This window comes from Podarcis pityusensis (assembly GCF_964106645.2).
Source record: "Podarcis pityusensis genome assembly, chromosome: 7".
NCBI classification, from domain to species: domain Eukaryota; kingdom Metazoa; phylum Chordata; class Lepidosauria; order Squamata; family Lacertidae; genus Podarcis; species Podarcis pityusensis.
In genome coordinates this window covers 68,282,438-68,305,405 of record NC_138031.1, presented here as the reverse complement: position 1 = coordinate 68,305,405, position 22,968 = coordinate 68,282,438, and the positions used below count along the sequence as shown (strand labels likewise).

Here is a 22,968-nt window from a genome sequence, read left to right as displayed (position 1 = left end):
CTCACGTCTGGTGCAAGATTCGTTTTAGTTAGTTCTCCTACCACTTTGTGTTGTTTATCAAAGGCTAGAAAGGAACAGCTGGAAGGACCTCATTTGTGGCATGAAGCATCCAGGCTTCTGGGGACCTGACCTGGGATCCCTCTACACATGTGTGATGCATCTGGTAAACTTGACTGACATCTCCCATGATCCTTAGCATCTGAAAGATGCTCTGTACAGGAGCATGGCTCATAGGAACCTGTAGCCTCTCTGCCCCCTCTGTTCCTCTAAATCAGGGGTGGGAACCCTGTGGCGCACCAGATGTCACTAGACTATAGCTCTTATCATTGCCGACCATAGATTACACTGGCTGAGGATGATGGGAGTTGTAGTCTAATAACATCTGGAAAAAGCCACAGCTTTTCCACCCCTGCCTTAAGTAAACAAAGTGAAGACTGCAGAAGTCTGAAGCCTCTAGACCAGGAGTGGGGTGCCCAAAGCTTCCCCCTCCCTCTTGATTTTTTTTCTGTATCAGACATTTATCACTGACCTTTAAACTTATCACTTGCCATATAAACATCTGGTCTAATGGATCAACACTAAATGGAAACTTTTGGTTTCAATAGTACAGGTCGCTGCTTGTTCTGGTGCAGCGTAAACCACTTTGTCAGTATCAGTTGCAAAGGCTGCTATCATTGATCTGTGGGAGCTGTACAGTTGCATCTGAATTAGAGGTTTTCCAGAAACTTGAGTATTCCCTTATGAAAACAGCATTTTAGCTCAAGCTGCATTGGCCTGTCCATAGCATTCTCCTTCTGCATCTGTTACTTTGGACAATAATAATAATAATAATAATAATAATAATAATAATTTATATCCCGCCCTCCCCAGCCGAAGCCGGGCTCAGGGTGGCTAACAACAATAAAATAATACAACATTCTAAAATCATTTCATTATAAAATTAATTCAAATCAAATTGATGGCAACCATTGGGCTAGAGTTCTGTGAAGATTGCCAAAGGAGGGAGTCAGGCTGTGCCCTAGCCAAAGGCCTGGTGGAACAGCTCTGTCTTGCAGGCCCTGCGGAAAGATGTCAAGTCCCGCAGGGCCTTAGTCTCTTGTGACAGAGCGTTCCACCAGATCGGAGTCACAGCCGAAAAAGCCCTGGCTCTAGTTGAGGCCAGCCTAACCTCTCTGTGGCCTGGGATCTTCAAGATGTTTTTGTTTGAAGACCGTAAGTTCCTCTGTGGGACATACCAGGAGAGGCAGTCCCGTAGGTATGTATAAGGCTTTAAAGGTAAAGGGATCTTCATTGATTGCCTGCGATTGTAAACTCTTGCACTGTAAATTCCTTACAGTGCCCATATATTAATGGGAAAACGTGTGTGTCTCTCTCTCCTCCTCCTCCTGTTCCAACACCCTCTCTAGGAAATGTGACTGGAAATGGCAACTCTACATTCATTTCAAGCGGGCAAGTGATGAATTTCAAAGGTGAAATCATCGTCGTCTACGTGAGTCAGAATTCCCAAGAAGGGTCTATGTCTCCCGGATCGAGTGACGACAGCCTGGGCAGCCCAGTGCAAGAGGAAAATCTGGACCGCTGCGAGACCTTTGCGGGCAACGCTCGCCAATATAAGGAAAAATGTGCTGAGATGAATTCATATCACAGTGTGGGTGATGAACCGCCAAGCATGGTGGGAGAGTACAAGAGAACTGCTGGGCCTATAGCTCAAGAAGAGATGCATGAGAGTCAGAACACGAAACTTTTCTATAGTGAGGCCTCGCCGCCCGTGCAAGAGGAGGGAAAGCCAGGGCAGTTTCTAAAGCAACCATTGCACTGATGGAACCAAGGTCTGAATTGCTGGTTTCTGGCGTTTGGTCAAAAGGACACGGTGACTGAATGTGTTCTAGCAAACAGCACCTGGGTAGCAATCTTCTATTCGTTGTCGTCGTCAGAACGCTGCGGCTGACAGATGAGAAGCAGGGTTTTTTCTGGAAGACGATCCCTCTGCTATAAAAGGAAGCAGGAAACTTCAGTACGCTTTGGTGCTATAGGGTACGTCTCTCACAACAAGCTGAATATTTCAGGATTCAGGCGCAAGAGGCATTGCTGCTGTTCCAAATGTCCCAAATGCCTTGGGAAATAAGCTCCCGAGCATCTTGTACATATTGCCAAACGTTTCTAGTCTTGCATTTTGTTAGAATGGTAGACCGGCTGTTAGGGAGAAACTCGGTTCAGTTTGCTTTTAAAGTTGAATTAATCAAATTTGCACTTTCCGGAACAATAGGAGAACCAAAACACAGCTGTCTTTCAAAACCTGCTCTTACCTAAATGGTGCACTTCATTTCTCCAACCAAATGTTTACAAAAATGCATATCTTAGCAGAGAATGTGTATAGAAATAAATAGGTTTGTGCGGAAACATATAAAAATGCACAATATCAGGAGAAACAGCTTGCAAAAATGGGCAGATTAGTCAAAACGGCAGAGAAAAATGTGTTTATTAGGAGAAGATTGCACTAAAATGCTGAAGAATCTTTATAGGGTTTTTTTTTTGTAAAATCACGAATTGCTGCATAAATGTGGAGAACTGAATTTAAGACTGGAGAAATGATGACCTCAGAGAACCGCAACTGACAGATCCTTCCGTCTCTTAAACAGGAGTCATGTTTTTTTCCCATTTGCTAAGGCTTGAGGTTAACCTTAGCTATGGAAAAGACGCCACTGGTTTAGTTGTCCCCATGCTTCAGACAGGTTTTCTTATTTAAATGTCCATTCACCACCTTGTCCTTTAAAAGCAAATCCAGTTTTTAAAGGGGTTTGCAAGAGATACTCTGGGTCTAGGCTTGGTTGGCTTTGGGCTATTGCAGGCTCCTGCCAATCACTGCTCTGTTCAGCTGGTTTCTGGTGCAAACTTACAAAACCATGAGCTCAGCCTTGGAGAAGACTGGTTTGTTTGAGCAGAACATAATGGGTTTCCCCCCCAAAAAAACAGCTCCACTGCTCAATATTTCATATGCTGCATAGCCTCGGATTCTGAATTTTAATATTTTAAACATCGTTTTAGCACAGACTGTCAGCCATAGTTTATTTGTAGCTAATATCTTTCCATCAAGTTTGATGGGTGGGGTGCCAAATAACCAAGGAAGGGGGCTACCAGCTGCATTTGACTCTGACTCCTCCTCTTCCTAAGCCTTGGTTATTTTTAAATTCCCACTAGCCTTTTCCTTGCCCCAGTTCTTTTCTGAATGCCTGTGGGTGTCATGTTGCTGGGTCCAGTAACAATCAACAAGAATGAGGAAACATTTTATAAAAAGAGATTTATTCCATACCCTCCAAGATAGGGATGTCCTGTTCCATAATAATAGTAATAATAATAATAATAATAATAATAATAATAATAATAATAATAACTGTTGTTATTGTTGTTGTTGTTAATATTCTGCTCATCTGACTGGGTTGCCCCAGCCACTCTGGGTGGCTTCCAACATATATAAAAACATAATAAACATAGCTGTCAACTTTCAGATTTGAAAATAAGGGATCAGCAGCCTCACCTGTCCCGGGGAGCCTCGAAAATAAGGGATCAGCAGCCTCACCTGTCGCGGGGACAGTCTACGGGATATCTAACAATCCGGGATAGCAGCGGGAAGCAGCAGGAAACGGCGCTGGAATAAGGGAATTTCCCGCAAGAAAAGGGAAGGTTGACAGCTATGATAATAAAACATTGCCCATTAAAAGGCTTCCGTATACAGAGCTGCCTTCAAATGTCTCCTAAAGATGTCATCTCCTTGACATCTGATGGGAGGGTGTTCCACAGGGCGGGTGCCACTACTGAGAAGGCTCTGTGCCTGGCTCCCTGTAGCTTCACTTCTCGCAGTGAGGTAGCTACCAGAAGGCCCTTGGAGTTAGATCTCAGTGTCTAGGCTAAATGTTGAGTGTGGAAATGCTTCTTCAGGTATTATCCCTGCTTCCTTTCAGACACACACACACACACGGCTGTTCCATGGTGCTCAGCAGCCTTACGTACAGCCTCGCCTGCTAGCAAACCACCCAACGCTCATCAAATCCCCACCACTATCCTGTTAGACCAGGTGGCTTCCAACATATATAAAAACATAATGAAACATTAAACATTTAAAAACCTCCCTATACAGGGCTGCCTTCAGATGTATTCTAAAAGTTGTATAGTTACTTGTCTCCTTGGCTTGTGGGTCACATAACTCCATACCCTCCAACATTTCACCGATGAAAACAGGGATGTCCTAAGCAGGAGATTACGGGATCAAATCAGAAACCGCAACGGCTTATTTTTAATTAATTTTTATAATGTTTTTATAATGTTGCACTATTTTAGTGTTGTTAGCCGCCCTGAGCCCGGCTTTGGCTGGGGAGGGCGGGATATAAATAAAATTTATTATTATTATTATTATTATTATTATTATTATTATTATTATTATTAAAATCCAGGACTGTCCCTGGGAAATAGGGAAACTTGGAAGGTCTATTATTCAGAGGAGACTCTTAAGTCCCTGTGCAAGAACTTCAACCTACAGGCCTAAAGAAACTACCCATATTACAGGACTCAAATTGCCCTGACCTTAACAGGGAGAAGGAAGAGTTTTCTGCCAAGACTGGGTCGCCTTCCACTGGCTGTGTAAAGTAAACCCTTCCGTTGCAGACTCTCATCAGTCAGGAGCAAAAATGCTCACAAGACTACTCACATTGCCCTCTGCTGGCCTTCTTCTTCTCAGCTGATGCAGATGACTCATCACCATGCACTTTAATGCCCTAAAAAAAGGGAGGACATTGGCCTCTCTCCATCCCTCCCTCCTATTCATGTGAATATGAGGCAGCGGCATTAGGTACTGAAGAAGGAAAATATGCCTTGCTGAGGGCATGGGTATCAGTGGTATGACAAGGTTATATTTGGAGTTTTGAGAGTCTGGAATAGATATAAAACCTAGGTTATATATGATGATACCCTTATGGATCTCAATGCAAGAAGCATTTCGTAGAAGAGAGGTGATGGGTAAAGGGAAATAGTTAGTCTATCAATAATTTTTAGAGAGGAAACTATGCCTTGCTTCACAACATTTCAAGAAGAGGAGTTTATAATACTGTTTTCTTAGAATCATAGAGCTGGCAGGGACACCAAGGGTCATCTAGAACAACCCTCTGAAATGCAGGAATCCTCCCTGGGGGGGCTTGAATCACCAACCTTCTGGTTAACAGCCAGAGGCACTGACCCATTGTGCCATGCAAAAAGCATGCTGAATCGCCCATGTGTTGACCTACTTTTTCCCTGCAAAAGATGGAGATGGTGTATTTGGGGACTTCTGGTGGGGGGGAGAAGGTGAAATTCTAAGGATTTTCAGTTTTCTAAGAATTGATGCTTTTGAATTATGGTGCTGGAGGAGACTCTTGAGAGTCCCATGGACTGCAAGAAGATCAAATGCATCCATTCTTAAGGAAATCAGCCCTGAGTGCTCACTGGAAGGACAGATCGTGAAGCTCAGGCTCCAATACTTTGGCCAACTTATGAGAAGAGAAGACTCCCTGGAAAAGACCCTGATGTTGGGAAAGATTGAGGGCACAAGGAGAAGGGGACGACGGAGGATGAGATGGTTGGACAGTGTTCTCGAAGCTACCAGCATGAGTTTGACCAAGCTGCGGGAGGCAGTGGAAGACAGGAGTGCCTGGTGTGCTCTGGTCCATGGGGTCACGAAGAGTTGGACACGACTAAATGACTAAACAACAACAATGACACGGCCAAAAACATTGTCTCTTCTTGTTCTTCTTCTTCTTCATTAAAAATGGGAAAAAGTAAGCACCACCTAGCTTCTTTCCCTGTTCTTCATCTTACTCACAAGCATGGAGGCAGAAACGAGTAATAGCTAGTGATACCTGCAGAGATGGGGCCTCAACCGCTATGTTTTTTTCTGTCTCAGGAAACTTGTGCCACATGAAACTTCCAAGCATATGGGAGTGCTGCCTTTGAATGTCAGCTCCTTTCATGCTCCATGTTTAAATTTAGCAGATGTAAACTGCCATGGATGGGGGGGGTGGGGCGGGGTGGAATTAAATTCAGTTTGAATTTAAAAGCCTACTTCCCTACTTTTCACTTTCTAAAAGAATCTGTGAATCAAGACACAGCCATCCTTTGAAATTCAGGCTTATCCAAATTTTGCAATGCAACGCTCCGGCCACAAGAATACATATACTAGGGCTAAAGTCTGTGTATAGTTGCATATATTACAGGAAAGAACACGCAAACTGCATACTTTGTAAAAATGCATATATTGGGGAAGATTGCGTACAAAAATGTGTATATGAGGAGAAATTCACACTAAGATGCTGATAAATTTTCTCAATTTGCATCTTTGAAACTTTGTGTTAAAAAATGGAATTAAAAAGTGTCCAAAAACAGACCCCACCCTTTTTTAAAAACTATCATCGTCAAAGAAGTTGGGCTCAGTTGATGCTCAGATTGGGATCTCTATCTGAACATTATGGGAAAGGTTGGGACAAAGCACAGTGCAGAAAACAGTGTCTCTGCCTGCTCAGTTTACAACCTTTTGCTTTAACAAATGGAAGTCGCTTAGAACTGGATGGGGGGGCTAGATTTGTTTAGCATCGAACTCAGTGGTTATGCAAAGCAGTGCTTTGATTTGCTTTGCTGAGACAGGCTGGCACGGGTTTTCTTTTAGAAGTTCCTGGTCCACATTTACTGCACGCACAAAAACACCTTAAGACCTCTCTCTGAAAAGAATCTCTGTGAAAAAGGCTGTAAAAACAGAAAGGCAGCCCTAAGCGCTCATCTGTCTTTAACACCAGATGGTATGAGCTCATCTACTCCTCAGCAGCAGAAGAAAAGCAAACGCTGTTGTTGTTGTTTTAATTATCACTTGATGCAGGAACGGTGCACAGTAGTGGATCACCTTTATTTCTCATCCAATCCCTGTAAACATAAGAAGAGCCCTGCTAGATTGAACCAAAGACCCATCTGTTTTTAAATTTTATTTCACAAAATTTGTATTATATATTGCTTGGTTGTAATAAGCAAAACGTGCAAGCATTGTCCTCCCCCTGCCTAGTCCAGAATCCTGTTCTAACACAGCCAACCAGATGCCTATGGGAAATATACAAATAAGAATGCAAGCACAACAGCACTTTCCACTCTTGTGATTCCCAGCACACTGCCTAAGATCCCGGAGGGAACATATAGGCATTAGCCACTATAATCCTCTTTGCCTAACCCCGTTTTAAAGCCATCCAGATTAGCGGGTGCTATGCACTGAGCACAATCCTCCATTGTCTCCCAAGACAGACAGATGCCAACAATAACAACTACACCTTGTGGGAGAGAATTACCGTATTTTTTGCTTTATAAGACGCACCAGACCACAAGATGCACCTAGTTTTTGGAGGAGGAAAACAAGAAAAAAAATATTCTGAATCTCAGAAGCCAGAACAGCAAGAGGGATCGCTGCACAGTGAAAGCAGCAACCCCTCTTGCTGTTCTGGCTTCTGGGATAGCTGCGCAGCCTGCATTCGCTCCATAAGACACACACACATTTCCCCTCACTTTTTAGGAGGGAAAAAGTAAGTCTTATAGAGCAAAAAATACGGCACTTTTTTTTTTTAGTGATGCACTGTGCAAATAAGCACTTTCTTTTGTCTGCCTTGGTTCTTTCAACATCCAGCTGCATTGGATGACCCTACGCAGTGCTATTTTTCTAGAAAAAGGGGTGCCTGAACTCACCATGAAAGTCTCCCTTGTTCTCTTTTAATGGCAATGGCACCCACCTGAGGTGTGACGGAACTGAGTTCCTGTGAGTTCTAGCTGGAAAAAAAGCCCCGACCCTAGGTTCTACTATTTGGAGGAGGAAAAACTTCTCTCTACACACTTTTCTACACTATTCATAATTTTATACACTTCTCTCATGTTTGCTGTACAGTGAGCAAATAAATCACTCACGAGCAAATGCATTTTAATAAAGCAGATGACTTCATGAATCTTTCGAAGCGTTCTTTAAGTTGGGGAGAAGAAATGAAAAGCACTTATACAATTTCCACGGACATCTGGATGAATGCAAATGACTAACATGCCAAAAGCTATAACGATGAGCTGGAGTTTGGTACCTCACTGGGATTACATCTGTGTCCCAGTTACCTCAGGAATGCGGCCGCGGCATGCACCATTTAAAACCATGTATGTTAGTGGAACATCTGCTGTATCTTTCATCTGCTGCAGAGCTCAGGAGACGCCTTTTCGGCACTCCACAACCTTCGGCTGGATACTGCAACTGGCCTGAACTGCCTCAACTTTTTCCTAGCAGAGCTTATCTGCCTGGTTTCTAGCACCTACGCCCGATTCTCTTCAAAAACCAAGTATGAATTTCACAAATGAATTTGGAACAAAATTACACCCATGGGAGCAAAAGGTGTGTGCTTTTGCAAATAGTTTCAAGAACTCAAACAACTGTGAGAAAGAGTCCCGTCACATCGAGCACCTCGCTGTTATTGAATTATACCTTTTATTTGTTGTGTACTTGAAGTTACCTTTAAGCCTCTGTGAGTGCCTCTAAGTATGTACAGAGTGTCTTTCCTTCAGTCACACATAACTGCAATTCAGTGTTGCGCAAATAATCCCATGACCACCACCAGGAGTAAACAATCAACATCTCTGTGGCGGTGGGAAGAGACCTTTCTCAGGGCAGCACCGCTGATAATGCGGAGAGTTGCAAACCATCATTGGATCATGCAAAAGGTGGACGCTCTTTCCCCTTCCACTGCTTTCCCCTAGTAAATAAAATACAATTGCACTCTTGGCATTCCCCTGCTAGGCATGAGGGAGAAATCTGGTTCAAATTTTAATGAAAAACTACCTAATCCACACTTTCCAATACCATGAAGAAACTAAACTGACTTTTCACACTTCTCAGAGCCATAGGCATCATCTCTGGGGGGCCCTGGGGGGCAAGGTACCCACAAATATTTTACTGTGAGTGCCCAGCTGGACGACCCAATATGGTGCACGCAAAATGTCATATGGCGTGCCAAAGCCTGACTGGGCTCATCACAGCCACAGGAGAGTCTGACGGGGCCCATCACGCCCTCCAAAAACGGCCCACCACACCATGTGACATCATGCGCACAACACACATGAAGTCACACACGTGTCAGGTACCCACTTACTCAGATGCAAACCCCTTTTTCCTGTTAGTAAGGCTTGTTTTCCGAGAAAATATGCAGACTATTTGGATAAAATCGCATCACATTTACTTGGGAGTAGTGATGGGTGGGTGGGTGCATTTTGGCTTCTATTTGCACCATGATCATTGGAGTGCAATTCTAAGCACACTTACTTACTTAGTAGCAAGTGCTACTAAACACAATGAGACTTCAACTACTCAGCAAACATACACAGGCTTGCACTGTAAAGGAATATACATAACTGAACATACAAGTCCTGTTGACCCATATGGAAGTTATTTCCAAGGGAAGATATTCAGGACTGCAGTCACAAAGATCCACTCCCCCCTCCCTTGCTTTTGTTGGCTGAGATTTTGGCTGTGGACTTCAAACTAAGCACTGAGCTCTGAGTTTCACTTTCATTTCACATTTACCACAGCTGTTTAGTTTTAAGTTTCATTTCTCTTTCACTGTGTAGGCTCCTCCAGTCTTTCCCTTATTGATTACCTATCAATCTCCACCCTTTCCTCTTCAGTTGAGGTCACCAGAACTGGACACAGTATTCCAAATGGCATTATAATATTGGCAGTCTATTCTTTTCCTACATGGGGAATAAGCCCTATTAAACTCACCGGATCTTATTTCTGGGTAGACAGGCCGATATAGGACTGCACCACTGAGAGAACATTTCCACAAGAAAACACAACATCCCCTTATGAGGTCGTGCATTTATTGTTTGTCATCATGAGCCATTTGCTTAACGAGATAGGACCACCTTGGTTGTTAGAAACCGAAGATACACTTCTTGGGGTGTGTAATCCTGTGGATTTAGATAGGGAAAAGCCTGATGGAATTTGTTAATATCCTTATAAGCACCATCCATATTGCCCTTGTTTTCCCCACAAAGAACAGGTTCAACAAGTCCCTTCCAAAAGAGGCTTACAATCTAAATATAAGACACAGGAAACCAGCAGAGGGCAGGAAGGGAAACAGGAAGCAGGATTGGACATGGGAAGCTAACAAACATCTGAGGAAGCATAAACAGGATCAGGCTTTTAAGTGGAAGTTTTTTTTTGTCGAGATCCAATGCACAGAGTTTAGTGCTGAAATCTGATAACAGTTTTCATAAAAGACAGGCGCTGATTGCTGCAATTATTAGGCGTGACCTGATCCATTCTCTTTGTGTTTCTTAAAATGATGTGGAATAAACACCCTTGCAGCGAACTCCTGTACACGCCCAATACATTTTGGCACCCAATGCAAACCACAAATGGGGTCCCCCCCCATCCCACCTGGGAAGAAGGGGCAAGTGAAGTTCTACATCAGGAACAAGTGGGGGGTGAGGAGATAAAGATCTGCCTAAGGGTGTGAGAAGACCAGCAGCACCTCATATTCATTGAGAGGCAGTATTATTCTGTGATGAACAGTGGCATATAAATCAAATAAACAAATAAGTAAATTAAAAGGAGAGGATGCTGAGGGGACAGCAGATCTGGCTCTAAGGAGCAAGTCACAGCTGTCACCACCACCATGACAGTAGCAGCAGCAGCATCCCTTGCCAGGGCCTGTTCAGTACTGGCCCCAACTTGGTGGAACGCTTTGTCACAAGAGACTAGGGCCCTGCGGGACTTGACATCTTTCCGCGGGGCCTGCAAGACAGAGCTGTTCCACCTGGCCTTTGGTTTGGACTCAGTCTGACCCTTATGTTTCCCTCCCCTGGCGGCTGTCCAAAAACAAACAGGGGGGAATGAAGGGACAATATACCCAAATCCTGTCTGAAATCACCCCAGGCTTCAATAATCAACCAGGCCTCAAAACTGTCCAAAACTCCTTTTGTCTTCTAAAAATCCAAAGCAGCTTTTCTCTGCTTGTCTCTGCTTATTCTCACAAGATGCTGTGCACAGGCAAAATCTTACTTTTAAAGGCTAATGAATAGGCTCTGTTCATAGCAGGCCTGGGAAATGAATCTTATCTCATTCTAGTTGCAACACATCTGAACATGCTGAACGCAAGGCTCTCACCCCCCCTTTCCTGCCGACAGTCCACAAATAAAAACCTTTTTCTCCGAAACTATTCCTTGAGTGTCTGTTGACTCCCACTTCCCTTTCCCCGGCGCAATATTTTTCCCACCCGAGGGCAAAGCCTCATAAGGCTACAATGGTTTTGACTTTTAAAATGAGGCTGCATTTTAAATTGCATTTTAACCTGCCTTTTAATTTTTTTATTTTTCCCCCTTATGCTTTTATTGAAATGTTATTGGTGTTAGTCGCCCTGAGCCCGGCTCTGGCGGGTGAGGGCAGGGTATAAATAAAAGTTATTATTAGTAATATTAAAGGCTGAATCTGCTGCCCCTGTGACTCCTGCTGCCTGAGGCAGTTGCCTCACTTTGTCTCATGGGTGGGCCGGCCCGGATTACCCACCCACTTAGACACATACCAGGTTCGACATTTTTGTGCAACAACACCCTGCCATCTCTGTCCGCCCCTACGGAAGCCATGCAAGCGCTGGTTCGATAGCGCTGCAATCCTCTCTCGCGAGGTCTCCTCTTAGGACCCAGCAGACGGGGCGGGGTCAGACGGAATCGTCACGGCGCGAGGGGACGCGATTCGCAAGGCGGCCCTCCGATTGGCCGCGGGGGGGGGTGGAAGGTTCTGCTTCTATTCGGGAGCCCGCCAGCCCGCCCTGCTCCTCTTGCTCCTCCCACTGACACACGCTCCTCCCCTCCCTCGTCTCTTCTCCTTTCCGTTCGCGCCAGTCAGAGGGGGAGGAGCGTCGTGTCTTGACCTGCGCAGTAGAGACTTTCTCTCCCTCCCTCCCCCCGCCCTCCGCGGGCACGCAGGCCCTCACGCACTCCCTCAGGCCGCCGCCATCGCAGGCGCCTCAGCGAGCGCCTCAGGTTTCCTGCTCGGTGACGGAGGGCCATGAGCGGCAGCGGCGGCTCCTGACGGCGGCGCCGCTGAGCCCGCCTCGCTCGCTCGCTCCTCCTCCTCCCTTCGCGCCGAGGATGCTGAAGATGAAGCTGCCGGTGAAGCAGCAGCAGCAGCAGCAACGGCAGGCGATGAGCCACCAGGAGGCGGACGACGGCGGCGGCGAGGGAGCGGCGGTTGGCGGCCTGGCCTGCCACCCGCGCCGAAGCGGCTCCTCAGGGGCGGCGGCGGCTTCCCCTGGCCCCGGAGGCCCGCCTCTGCGGTGCCTCTGCGGCTGCTCGGCCGGCGGCGCCCGCGAGGCGGTCTACGAGTGGTTCGGCCTGGCGCTGGGCTCCTCTCAGCGGCTGGAGTTCGCCGTGGGGCTGCTGGACCTGCTCAACCCGCTCGAGCTGCGCTTCCTGGGCTCTTGCCTGGAGGAGCTGGCCCGAAAGGACTACCACTGCCTGAGGGACTCCGAGGCCAAGGCCAACGGAGGAGACGCCGCCCCGGCGGCCACCGGCAACCCCGCCGCCCAGGCGCAACAGCCGCCGCAACCCCTCACGCCGACGCCGCCTTCACCCCCGGGCGCCGCTGCAGCCGCTGCTGCTTCCCCGCCTCCGGCCGCGCCTGCCCCGCCGCCGGGGGGCAGCGACTTCCGCGACCCGGCCGTGCGCTCCAAGCTCATCGTGTACTTGGCGCTGCTGGGCTCCGAGAACCGAGAGGCGGCCAGCCGGCTGCACCGGCTGCTGCCTCGCGTGGACGCCATCCTGCAGAGCTGCCGGCCCGGCGGCGGCGAGGAAGAGGAGGAAGCGGCGGCGGGGAGAGGCGAGGAAAAGGCGTCGTCGGAAGAGGGCCTGGGTTCGGTGGCCCAGGAGGAGCTGCTGCTGCTCTTCACCATGGCATCCCTGCACCCCGCTTTCTCCTTCCACCAGAGGGTCACCCTCCGGGAGCACCTGGAGCGGCTGCGGAGGGCCCTTTGCCGCGACGGCGCGGAGGACGCGGGCGGGCTCACCTGCCGCGGGGGTCGGGTAAGGGCGCCGCTTTGAACGCGCGGAGCGAAAAAGAGAGAGGGAGAAACACACGTCTCTCGCATAGCCCGCCCCCGCCTTTTGCTAATCCCCCCTCCCACGCGTCATGAATGGAGTCTTCCCGAGCCTCCCCCCCCCGATGCTCTCGCCTGCTGCACAGGCGCCCGGAAGAACTTCTCCTTGTGACATAACAGTGTCTCGAGTTAGAGGATGAGCTGTTAGAGGCCCTCCGCGCTCCATCCCTTCCTCAAAGTGGCCCTTTAGTGGCGGAGGAGGAATCTGGTGGGCGGGGGGAGAGCTCAGTCCTTGGGGGTGAGCTGCAGTGTATGTGTCTGCTGCAATAGGTCCTCTTGTCCTTAGCAGGATGAGCTGACCCAGTTTATCCCTCTGCTCCTGGAAGTAAGGGAGTTTCCCATTGCCTCACCGCTGCTTTTCCACAAAATATTCTGGTACAAGCTGCCGCGGATGTGCATTGCACAGAAAGGCAGGATATGGGGGGGATTAGTTTAAATAAACGTTGCTGGTTATGTGACTGTGCAACTGGTAGCGGCTGTGGTTTAGATAGACCTGGTGGCACAGAATTAGAAGAGCATGAAAATCGGAAGTTGAGGCATATTTGCAGGAGGCTTGAGGTACTAACTCCCATTTAGAACTTCATTTTCTATTTCTAAAGCAAGCCTGCTATTTTCATGAGGGCATAGAAAGGCCACAACGATGGTGCCTTTTTTAAGTTTGCATCAACATACAAGCAAAAGGATTTGCAGGTGTAACTTAAAAGCCCTTGCGCAGTTGAAATGGGATTTCCTGTTGCCAGTGGTGAAAGAGCCAAAATGCCTCAGCAAATGATGATGGCAATATATTTTCCCACATTTGTTCTGAGCATATGATACAGTGCTACATCTAGGTCTGGGCCTCAGGGCCAAAGTCAAGGACACCACACTAAGAGGAAGGAGGCAAAAAAAACCCATGCAGAGAGTGGCTTGGGATGAAGTTTAATGGTAAACAAGGCTGCTGTCAGTACCTGGACTGGTGTTGGGCATGCTGGGGCTCACCAAGTTTGATGCTAGTTGCCATAGAAACAATATCCACACACACACTGGGGTGATTACACATACATGGTTACAGATGTGCATTTACTTTATATATAAATTATCCTTTTCTATTCCCAAGTATGTTTAGCATCAGGGCAGCAAAAGCGAACACCATTTCTTTCCTCTTAATTGTGTTACAGTTTAAGCAAGTTTCAGATGTGAAACTGCATCTGCTCGGGGTATATTTTTGCTATTGTTGTTTTCTGTTATACATTATGAATGTCAGAATAGTTATAATCCATGGAATAAGTGAGGAGGAGGAAGATAAATGTTAAGTGTGTTCTTCACAACTGAAGTGTGTGGCCCCGTAAAACTATTAGTTCACTATGCAGTTTCTGCACAAAGGAACCTACATTTTAGTATTTTGAGAGAAAATAAAATATTTGTCTTCACTCCATGCATTTTTAATTTTTTTTAAATAATTATTTCATTGATATAGCATCATCTGTCTGTTTTCCAAAGAACAGATGTGACAGGTTCCTAGCCCAGGGGCTTACAGGCACTTAGAAGGGGAGGGAAATTGAGGCAGGTTAGACAGAGGAAGAATATGGTTCCATTACACGTACTTTGGCTTATATACACAAAAGTACATGGTGCTGTTGATTTTGGAATTGAACATCTTGAGTAGCTCTAGGTTGGGGAAGGTTGCAATGGTGGATGAGGGGAGTGACAATTCCAGAGAAAACAGAGGGGAAGTGGAATTGGGGAGGTACCCTCATGTTTGAAATGGACTTCTCAGGCAGAACCAGAGGTTAAATTGTGGGGTTCCTCAAGGTTCAGTTTTATCTCCCATACTGTTCAACATCTACATGAAACTGCAGAGTTGGGTTGGGTCATCCAGAGTTTTGGAGTGCGTTATCAGCAATCTACTGATGACACACAGCTCTACTGCACCTTTACATCTTCTTTATAGTGGATATGATGGACTGGTGTCTTGCCTCAGTAATGGACTGGATGAGAGCCATTACTGAATCTTAATCCAGATAAGACTGAGGCACTGTTAGTGGTTCCCTAGACCAGATGGATGGGAGGTTGCCTGCTTTTCATTGGGTTACAGTCCCACCAAAGGAGCGAGTACACAGGATCTGTTAGGCTTAGGTAGTCTCAGTCCCGTGGAGTTCCTTCCATCAGCTTTGACTGGTGGTCCAGCTGTGTCCCTGTCTGGACAGGGATAGCCTCACTTCTGTTGTCTATGCTCTAGTAACCTCTAGATTAGATTAATGCAATGCATTGTATGTGGGGCTGCCTCTGTAGGCGGTTTGGAAACTTCATCTGTTGCAGAATTAAGTGGCCAATTTGCTCACCAGAGTAAGACTGAGCATACAATTCCAATCCTGGCCCAGCTGCACTGGCCGCCAGTTAGTTTCTGAGCCCAATTCAGAGTGCTGGTTTTGACCTATAAAGCCTTAAATGGCGCAGGACTGCAATATCTCAAGGACTACCTCTCATATGAACCAACCTAGACTCTGCAATCATCATCTTGAGAGGTCCAGAGGGTAGCAACATTTCTGCGTTGGCTTCCTGCTTGTGGAATGCTTTCATCAGGTAGACTCACCTAGCACCTTCGTTACATATTTTTAGGAGCCAAGCAAATATATTCCTCTTCTCCCAGGCCTTTGGCTAATTAAACAATCTATGGCCTTTTAAACTTGGTGAGAGGTGGACTCTTGCTTTGCTTTGTTATGTCAGTTGGTGAATGTGGTTTGGAGAAATAGCCTAAAAGGCCCAATTGGACCCCTAGCTAGAGGTTTCTCGCTCCAACTATAGGACTTGGTTTAAAATTTTGAAATGACTGCTCCAATTTAAAATAACTTATTTGATAATGCTACATACATTTAGAAAAGGAACAGATTTTTAATTAGAGACCCTAAGTTGCATATATAATGCATTTTGCATTATTTTTCACATGCATGTTGTTTCCTGTTGTCTTTCTACTGTCATACTTTTATATCACTAAATGTAATCAGGTTTATATTTAATATTTTTATTTCTTTTCCTCAATTTAGAACTTTTCTCATAACTGCATGGCAAGGAATGAGAGCGGTTTACTTGAACAAAGGGCAGCACTTCATGATAAACATATGGTAGCCTCCCACAGACCACAACAAGAAGGTATGTAGATGAAAATCTCATATTTTGAGTAGCTAACAGATTAGCAAAGTTTTATCCCCATTTTATGTCTTTTGCTCTCAGTTAGTGGTGAAGTGGAAATGTTTCCACTGTTACGTTGTTTGGTTAAAAACATCCCATTTTTGGAAATATGTAGCTTTTGTAATATCAATTGGTATACAGTGGTGCCCCGCAAGACGAATGCCTCGCAAGACGAAAAACCCGCTAGACGAAAGGGTTTTCTGTTTTTCGATGCGCTTCGCAAGACGAATTTCCCTATGGGCTTGCTTCGCAAAATGAAAAAGTCTTGCGAGTCTTGCGATTTTTTTCGCTCCCCCCCCTTTTTCTAAGCCGCTAAGCCGCTAATAGCCTTTTAGCCGCTAAGCCTTTAATAGCCGCTAAACCGCTAATAGCGCTAAGCCGCTAATAGGGTTGCTTCGCAAGACGAAAAAACAGCTAGACGAAGAGACTCGCGGAACGGATTATTTTCGTCTTGCGAGGCACCACTGTAATAAAAAATGAATCAAAGTCAAATTGGGCAATTGTAATAGAGTATCAATCAAATGTAAAAACCAAGTTACAATTAACTTTCAAAAGACTATTCCTTAGAAACAAATTTACATGCACAGCTCCTCAGGTATGCTCAAATGTGTGTATTTTCCGTGTCTTCCATTTTTTCTTAAATTGCTACTATGGGCAATGTGTGTTAATAAGTTGCCATGTATTTGAATATTTATAAACCAATAACATAATTTCCACCTAAAGCTTTGAATTTGTTTGATTATAACATTTAAGGTACACTGAGTATGCCTCCATTGATTCATTTTTTTCTGATAATACTTTACTTTGACTGCTTTTGTATATTTGCTTATGTTATATAAATCAAACAGATATGCTACATCACGTCTCTGGCAGTGGAAAATAAAAAGAATCATCTCCCGCCCGCCCCCGCCCCCCAACTTTCATTGGTAATTCGAGTTGATGAAATTCACAAACTAGGAATATCCATTTTTGCTATTGCAAAGCTTTTTAATAGGAGCTAATTAAGATAGTTCTTAAGTACAGCTAATGGATTAGAAATTTCTGGGAACTAACAGAGGAGGGACAGAACCCTTCGGCGGCATCCCACTACATTTCTGTACAGGGTGTAGAAAAGAGGGCTTTCCTCCTGGTAGTCCAGTTTATGTATGTGCTGCATGCAGAGGATGGAAAAAGAACTCAGGCCCTTTTCTACTGGCCTTAAGTCTTGCCTGTGTGTAATTCCTTGTTTCCTGTTGCTGCTAGACTAGTGTTTAAAGACAAAGTGGGATAAGTGTGCACGTATTTAAAAAATAAATAAATGTAGTTGTGTTTGCATCTGTTTAAGTTAAAAGGAACTATGGTTCAAAAATTAATGAAGTCTGACTTTTTCTTGTCTTGGGACTAAGCCTGTGGTGCTTCATTAAGTAGGAGGATTGTAATGCTACAAATAACTTAAAACACTATTTAAAAGCGGAATGGCTGGATTTGGTTTTAAAGGTTCATTGCCCTTTTTGCAGTGCAGTCCAGCCAGGTATATTGCAATTTTACTTTTTTAAGTTGTATTTATGTTTCAAACTGTGTTTTATGTTTTACACTGCTTAGAGGTATTAAAATATTAGGTGGTTTATAGCTGTTTATAAATAAATAAATAGTGTTCCCACGTTGTGGTAACTACCTTGCTTCTGTTCTGTCTTCTCTTCTCCTTGCTGTTCTTCATTTCATAATGAGTAAGGGGAATTGAGAGCTGTTACATTTGATAAAAGATGTCCCAGTCAATGTCTTCATTGTGTAGGAGAACAGACGTAGTTGTCTAAAATTGTGGAATTGTTCTTTTTACACTAATTCTCCAGAAATACCTGGAACTTCTTCAAGGTTATTGAGAGATAACTCATGATTTAATTAATTCTAGCTTGCTGATTTCTTGGGTTGCTGAGCTGTAGTACAGTTTGAAGTCAAACAGTGAATTAGTGCAAATAGGCCTTTAACAATTCATTTTGGCAGGTATTGCTGTGTAGCCTATGCAGGTATAGTTGGATCAGCATACACTGGGCAACAGAGGACTAGCCCCCATTGCACAGTGGTACTGATGGGTAGTAAATTGAAGACTTTGAAAAACCATATAGTTAGAAGGAAGCAGTGATGTGCTGTTTCCAAATATCTAATTCCAGGTCCAGCCTTCTAGTGTTTTAGCAACATAGGCAAGTACCTAATACAGAGAGGTTAAATCATGAAAAGTACTTGTGTACTGTTGAACATTTTTACATTTCCAGTTTGTGTTTTTCAGCTGTTCATATTGAAAAAATAATGCTGAAAGGAGTACCAAGGAAAAGAGCTGACAAACATCTGGAGTATACTTTCAAAGTAAGTGATCAATCTGTGGGCTACAAATACTTGCATTGATTGCAGTTCAGAGTTAAAATAATGAGATTTTGCTATTGTATTTCATTACAATGTTTGTGCACTGCCTTAAGAAGCTTGATTGAAGGGTGGTCTAAAAATATAAGAATACATTAGAAAAGGGTTAAAATGTCAGATGGATGTTCTTGCTTAATCAAGCAACACTTACCTATTCACAGATTCACAGAGTTTTTTATGGCAGTTTGTTGTATGAGTATTGTAATTCGTTATGAAAACACTGTTGCCGTGTTATATTAAAACAGAAATGGTTACCGTCAAATTGAATGTGTAGTTTGAAATGGGCTAATTGGGGCACCGTAATATATTTTAGTATATGTGAAGTTGATATTTCCCAACTAAAATGCTAATTTGGATAAAAAGATTTATCTCTCCTCTATTAATTTGGAGGATGGAGAAATCATGAATCAAGTACTATATATAAAGAGTACTTGATACATGTTCAGTGAACTTACTGTAATATGTCAGGGCAATGGTTTAGAGGTTGGATATTACACTAAATGAAATCATACTTGTATCTGTCTTATTATCATTAATACCTTCTGTTTCTAAAAGTGGCTTCCCCAACAGGCTGATTGAACTTAGTCTGGAAGGCACCAGGATGGGAAAGGCTACCTTGATTACATGGAACATTGGTATCAAATCTGTCATGGTACCCTGTAAAAGCAATGTGTGGTTATTTATTACATTTTCTTTTTCATCAGGTAATCTGGTCTGATCATTCTATATCCTGTGTAACAAAAACACATCAAGATTTACAGGAATTTCTACTAAAAGTACGTATTTGAAAGGGATTGTATTATATTCAAAGGTAAAAAACTAGCTTGAGATTTATGTATTTGATCTTCAAGGTGGAACTGAAAAGCTACTATTTTACCAGTGACTTTAAAACACACACACACACACACACACACACACGGTGAACATGTTCAGATGTTATATGCAATTGGAGTTTGTGCTTATTACAGAATGTTGACAGTTTACATTGGTTAAAGATAAAGGGACCCCTGACCGTTAGGTCCAGTCGCAGGAAGCAACAATTTCAAGTTGTTAGCTGCAAGTAACTTAACAAGTAGGGACTGCTTGTTTCAGCAGTAACTACATACATACATATCTATATCAATACTGTCTAATATTAGAGTTAATTTGGTGGGACCATTTGAGGTCCTCTCTCTCTGTAATTTCTACATCTAAAGAGGCAGATATCAGATTAGCTAAACTGCCACTTCCACGGCCGAGTGAGGAACATTTCCAGGCAGGTTGCTCCCATGTCCTAAACCTCTAGAGCTTTAGAGAGTTTGTCTCCAGGAGGACATATCTATATAACAGTGCTTTAGGATTTGCAGGAAGGGATTGTAGCATTGGGAATCGGAGGGCATAGGAATGTAATAGAAGAGAGGATCTCAGTATTGGGCATGCAGGGTGGAAGTGGATCTTCCTATGATGCAGGGATCACAATCCTTGTGAGAGCTCTTTTTCATGTCTGAACTAGGGACAGCAAGATTGTGATTGCTACAAAATGTCTATTGACTTACAATCATCACTGCAGTATGGCTGACTTGTATTAAGACACGAGCTCTGATGTTCTCTTAAAAGAACCTGTCATGTCTATACTATCATTTGAAATATTGTATTAAGTCAAGTGTAATTTAAAAATTAATATGTTGTTGATGGTCAGTTTATAGTTGGGGGAAGTATAATGGTGGCTGTTAAGAAGAAAAAATAGCAAAATGTTTTCCAGCATCTTCAACATGTTAAAGCTGTTTATGGTTATTCTATTGTAAAATACATAGAATTTTAGCCCAGACACTGAAAGGAGTTTATTTGTCCTCAACTGCTTAGGAACTTCTAAATACTAGATACTGAAAGATTTTACAAGTTGGCTTCCAAATTATTTATCCCATTTGCCATGAAACCTGTGGATACCAAAGTAAAATTGACTACTGCAAAATAGGCACAATGTAATATCTTTTTTCATGCCTGGAAGAAGTTGTAGTTCTAATTAGAGAAGGGATTAAGCCTTAATTAACATTAACCTGCTTTTATTTCTAGTCTGAAGGGACTGGTTGTGTTTAAAAAAAACACCCCAAAATTAATGGTCTGTCTATTATTGGGAGGGAGAAGTTCAAATGTAGTGCTAAGTAAACATCCTATCAGCACAATATTTCCTGCTTGCACAGTACCCCCCCTTGCTGTTCTAGTTTGGGGGTTCAGCTCTTCGGAGCAGATTTGAGGAGGGTGTACGGCTGTGTAGAGATTGGGGGGCACATTGTATAAGTAGGAATCCTTGTGCTGATGGGATGCTTGCTTAGTGCTGCATTGGATATAAGCCACTGCTGATGGAGTGTAAAAGGAGCTGTTGCCGCCTTATGATGATTTGCATGACTACTTTGATACAAATTGCTGTTATCTGCCAATAATTAACATTATCCCTCTCACCAGCTTCCAAAGGAACTTTCTTCTGAAGCATTTGACAATACTATTTTAGGAGCATTAAATCAAGGGTTCCAGAAGCAAGAAGAAAGGCGACACCTAGACTTTGAACCCATGATAAGGTAATCGTTTGAGGAAATTAATATGGTGTTTACTATATTAATTTGGATGTGGTGCTCTCACCTTCCATATTATGCATGTGGTTAATCTTTTTAAACTAGAGATTCACATAGGAAGACACCTTATACCAAATCAGAGCATTGTTATATCTAGCTCAGTATTGTTTACACTGACTGGCAGTGGCTCTTCAGGTTTTTAGACGAGAATCTTTTCCATGCCAGGAAATGGAGGAATGGAGGTGCTAGGAATTGAATCTGGGCCACTTTGCATGCAAAACATGTGCTGTATCACTGATCTTCACTCCTTTCCCTTAATCTGCACCTATGGAACTATAGTTCTGCAACTTCAGAATCCGAAAAACAAGGCATTGCTGAGTCTGCATAGCTGTAGTTAAACTGCATATTCAAACTGGTGTCCCCAGAATCCTAAGAATGCCGAGTTCGTTACTTTTGTAGAAGGAGGAAGGAAGGAGAGCATAACTTCCATTCCTCACTTGGAGAGAACATTTGTGTTCCTGCATCTTTGGAATATCCTCTGCAAATAATTTTGTTTCGCCTCTTTTGACTTTTTTGAGAGAGCGCTAAAAATGTTTATATCCTGTTAGGCCTTTGACCTATTCTAAATACTGGTTTTTAGGGTTCTGAATTGCATTTTTTACTTCATTGATTGTAATTTTAAGCTGCCCTGGGAGATCTGGCTCTTAAAGGCAGAACAGAACAATAAATTTGTAGAGTACCAATATGAATGAAATCCAGTGCTATTCGTTCTTATGTGCATTGCTGACCATAAGAGTACAGGACCTATGCAAGTGTTGCATCCAACACATAAGATATGGACATGAGAATTACTATGCATTCTACTGAGCCACCACTCCTGTTTCTGACTTTTTAAGTAGTTCTTACCTTCTTGCTTTATCATTTTATCCTGTTGGGCAGGAGAAGCATGGTTAGTAACTGGGTATGAGCCTTTCTTCCTATCACATAAGACCTTAGCAACGCAAACTGGCCAAGTTGCATAGGTACATCATCTGTCTTGTACCAGACACCTGAAATAAACTGTTAGAAATGGGTAGAATCGTATTCTTAAGTTCGGTTTTTAAATCACAAATGTTAACAGATAAAAGCAAGGGAGCAATCAGAATAATATATGTCCTCTCAGCCCCTCATTTTTCCTGGGGGGGCTAGTTCACATTCCAATTCTGGGTATTTGGTTTGGGTTTAAATAAAAGCTAAGTTGAATGAATGAAAAAGTAATATATAGGTTAAGTTAACCTTGATTGGATTGTTTACTTTCTATTTATTTTTAGGCAGCTGTTTTCAACAACATCTCAAGCTTTTCTGCAGAATCAAAGAGTAAACAGCTTCTTTCAATCTCTGTCCTCGGAGTCTTTGCACGTGCACAGTAAGAAATTTCTAAACACACTTCTGATTGATTTACAGATTAATACAAAGTGTTTGTATCAGATAAGCTTACACACTTATATTTAAGATACACTTACATTGACTTCAGTAGGATTAATAGATGCAACTGAGGCAGTGTGCAGTCTCAGACTGGTGTATCAAGATTTGATAATAGCCACTAAATTTTGAATGCTACAGTCTGTCCGCCCCCTGCCCCTTTTAACTTTTGAGGTCCAGACATACACTCAGTAGAAAGCTATAAACTCTCC

General features: G+C 43.7%; 2 protein-coding genes and 1 long non-coding RNA gene across 4 annotated transcripts in view; 2 read left to right on the top strand and 1 right to left on the bottom strand.

Annotated features, from left to right (window-relative positions):
* Positions 1 to 2,573, top strand: part of TNFRSF11A (TNF receptor superfamily member 11a) — a 41,604-nt gene extending 39,031 nt beyond the window's left edge. The window contains exon 10 of the mRNA XM_081014814.1: positions 1,407 to 2,573. Within this exon, the coding sequence (XP_080870940.1) occupies positions 1,407 to 1,819 (413 nt within the window). The 3' untranslated portion in view covers positions 1,820 to 2,573. The remainder of the gene's footprint in view (positions 1 to 1,406) is intronic.
* A 7,316-nt stretch (positions 2,574 to 9,889) lies between these two features.
* Positions 9,890 to 11,802, bottom strand: LOC308482096. Its single transcript, XR_013988993.1, has 2 exons — positions 11,613 to 11,802; positions 9,890 to 9,996 (listed from the first exon to the last, which is right to left on the bottom strand). It is a non-coding gene; the product is annotated as an uncharacterized lncRNA (long non-coding RNA).
* Positions 11,803 to 11,900: 98 nt separating this feature from the next.
* The window catches only part of ZCCHC2 (zinc finger CCHC-type containing 2), a 29,106-nt gene continuing 18,038 nt past the window's right edge, over positions 11,901 to 22,968 (top strand). The window contains exons 1-6 of one of the 2 annotated variants that reach the window (XM_081014676.1): positions 11,901 to 13,110; positions 16,208 to 16,313; positions 18,616 to 18,692; positions 19,451 to 19,522; positions 21,189 to 21,301; positions 22,606 to 22,700. In XM_081014676.1, coding sequence (XP_080870802.1) covers positions 12,181 to 13,110; positions 16,208 to 16,313; positions 18,616 to 18,692; positions 19,451 to 19,522; positions 21,189 to 21,301; positions 22,606 to 22,700 — 1,393 coding nt within the window. In that variant the 5' untranslated portion in view covers positions 11,901 to 12,180. The remainder of the gene's footprint in view (positions 13,111 to 16,207; positions 16,314 to 18,615; positions 18,693 to 19,450; positions 19,523 to 21,188; positions 21,302 to 22,605; positions 22,701 to 22,968) is intronic. The other variant, XM_081014675.1, reaches the window with a different exon arrangement.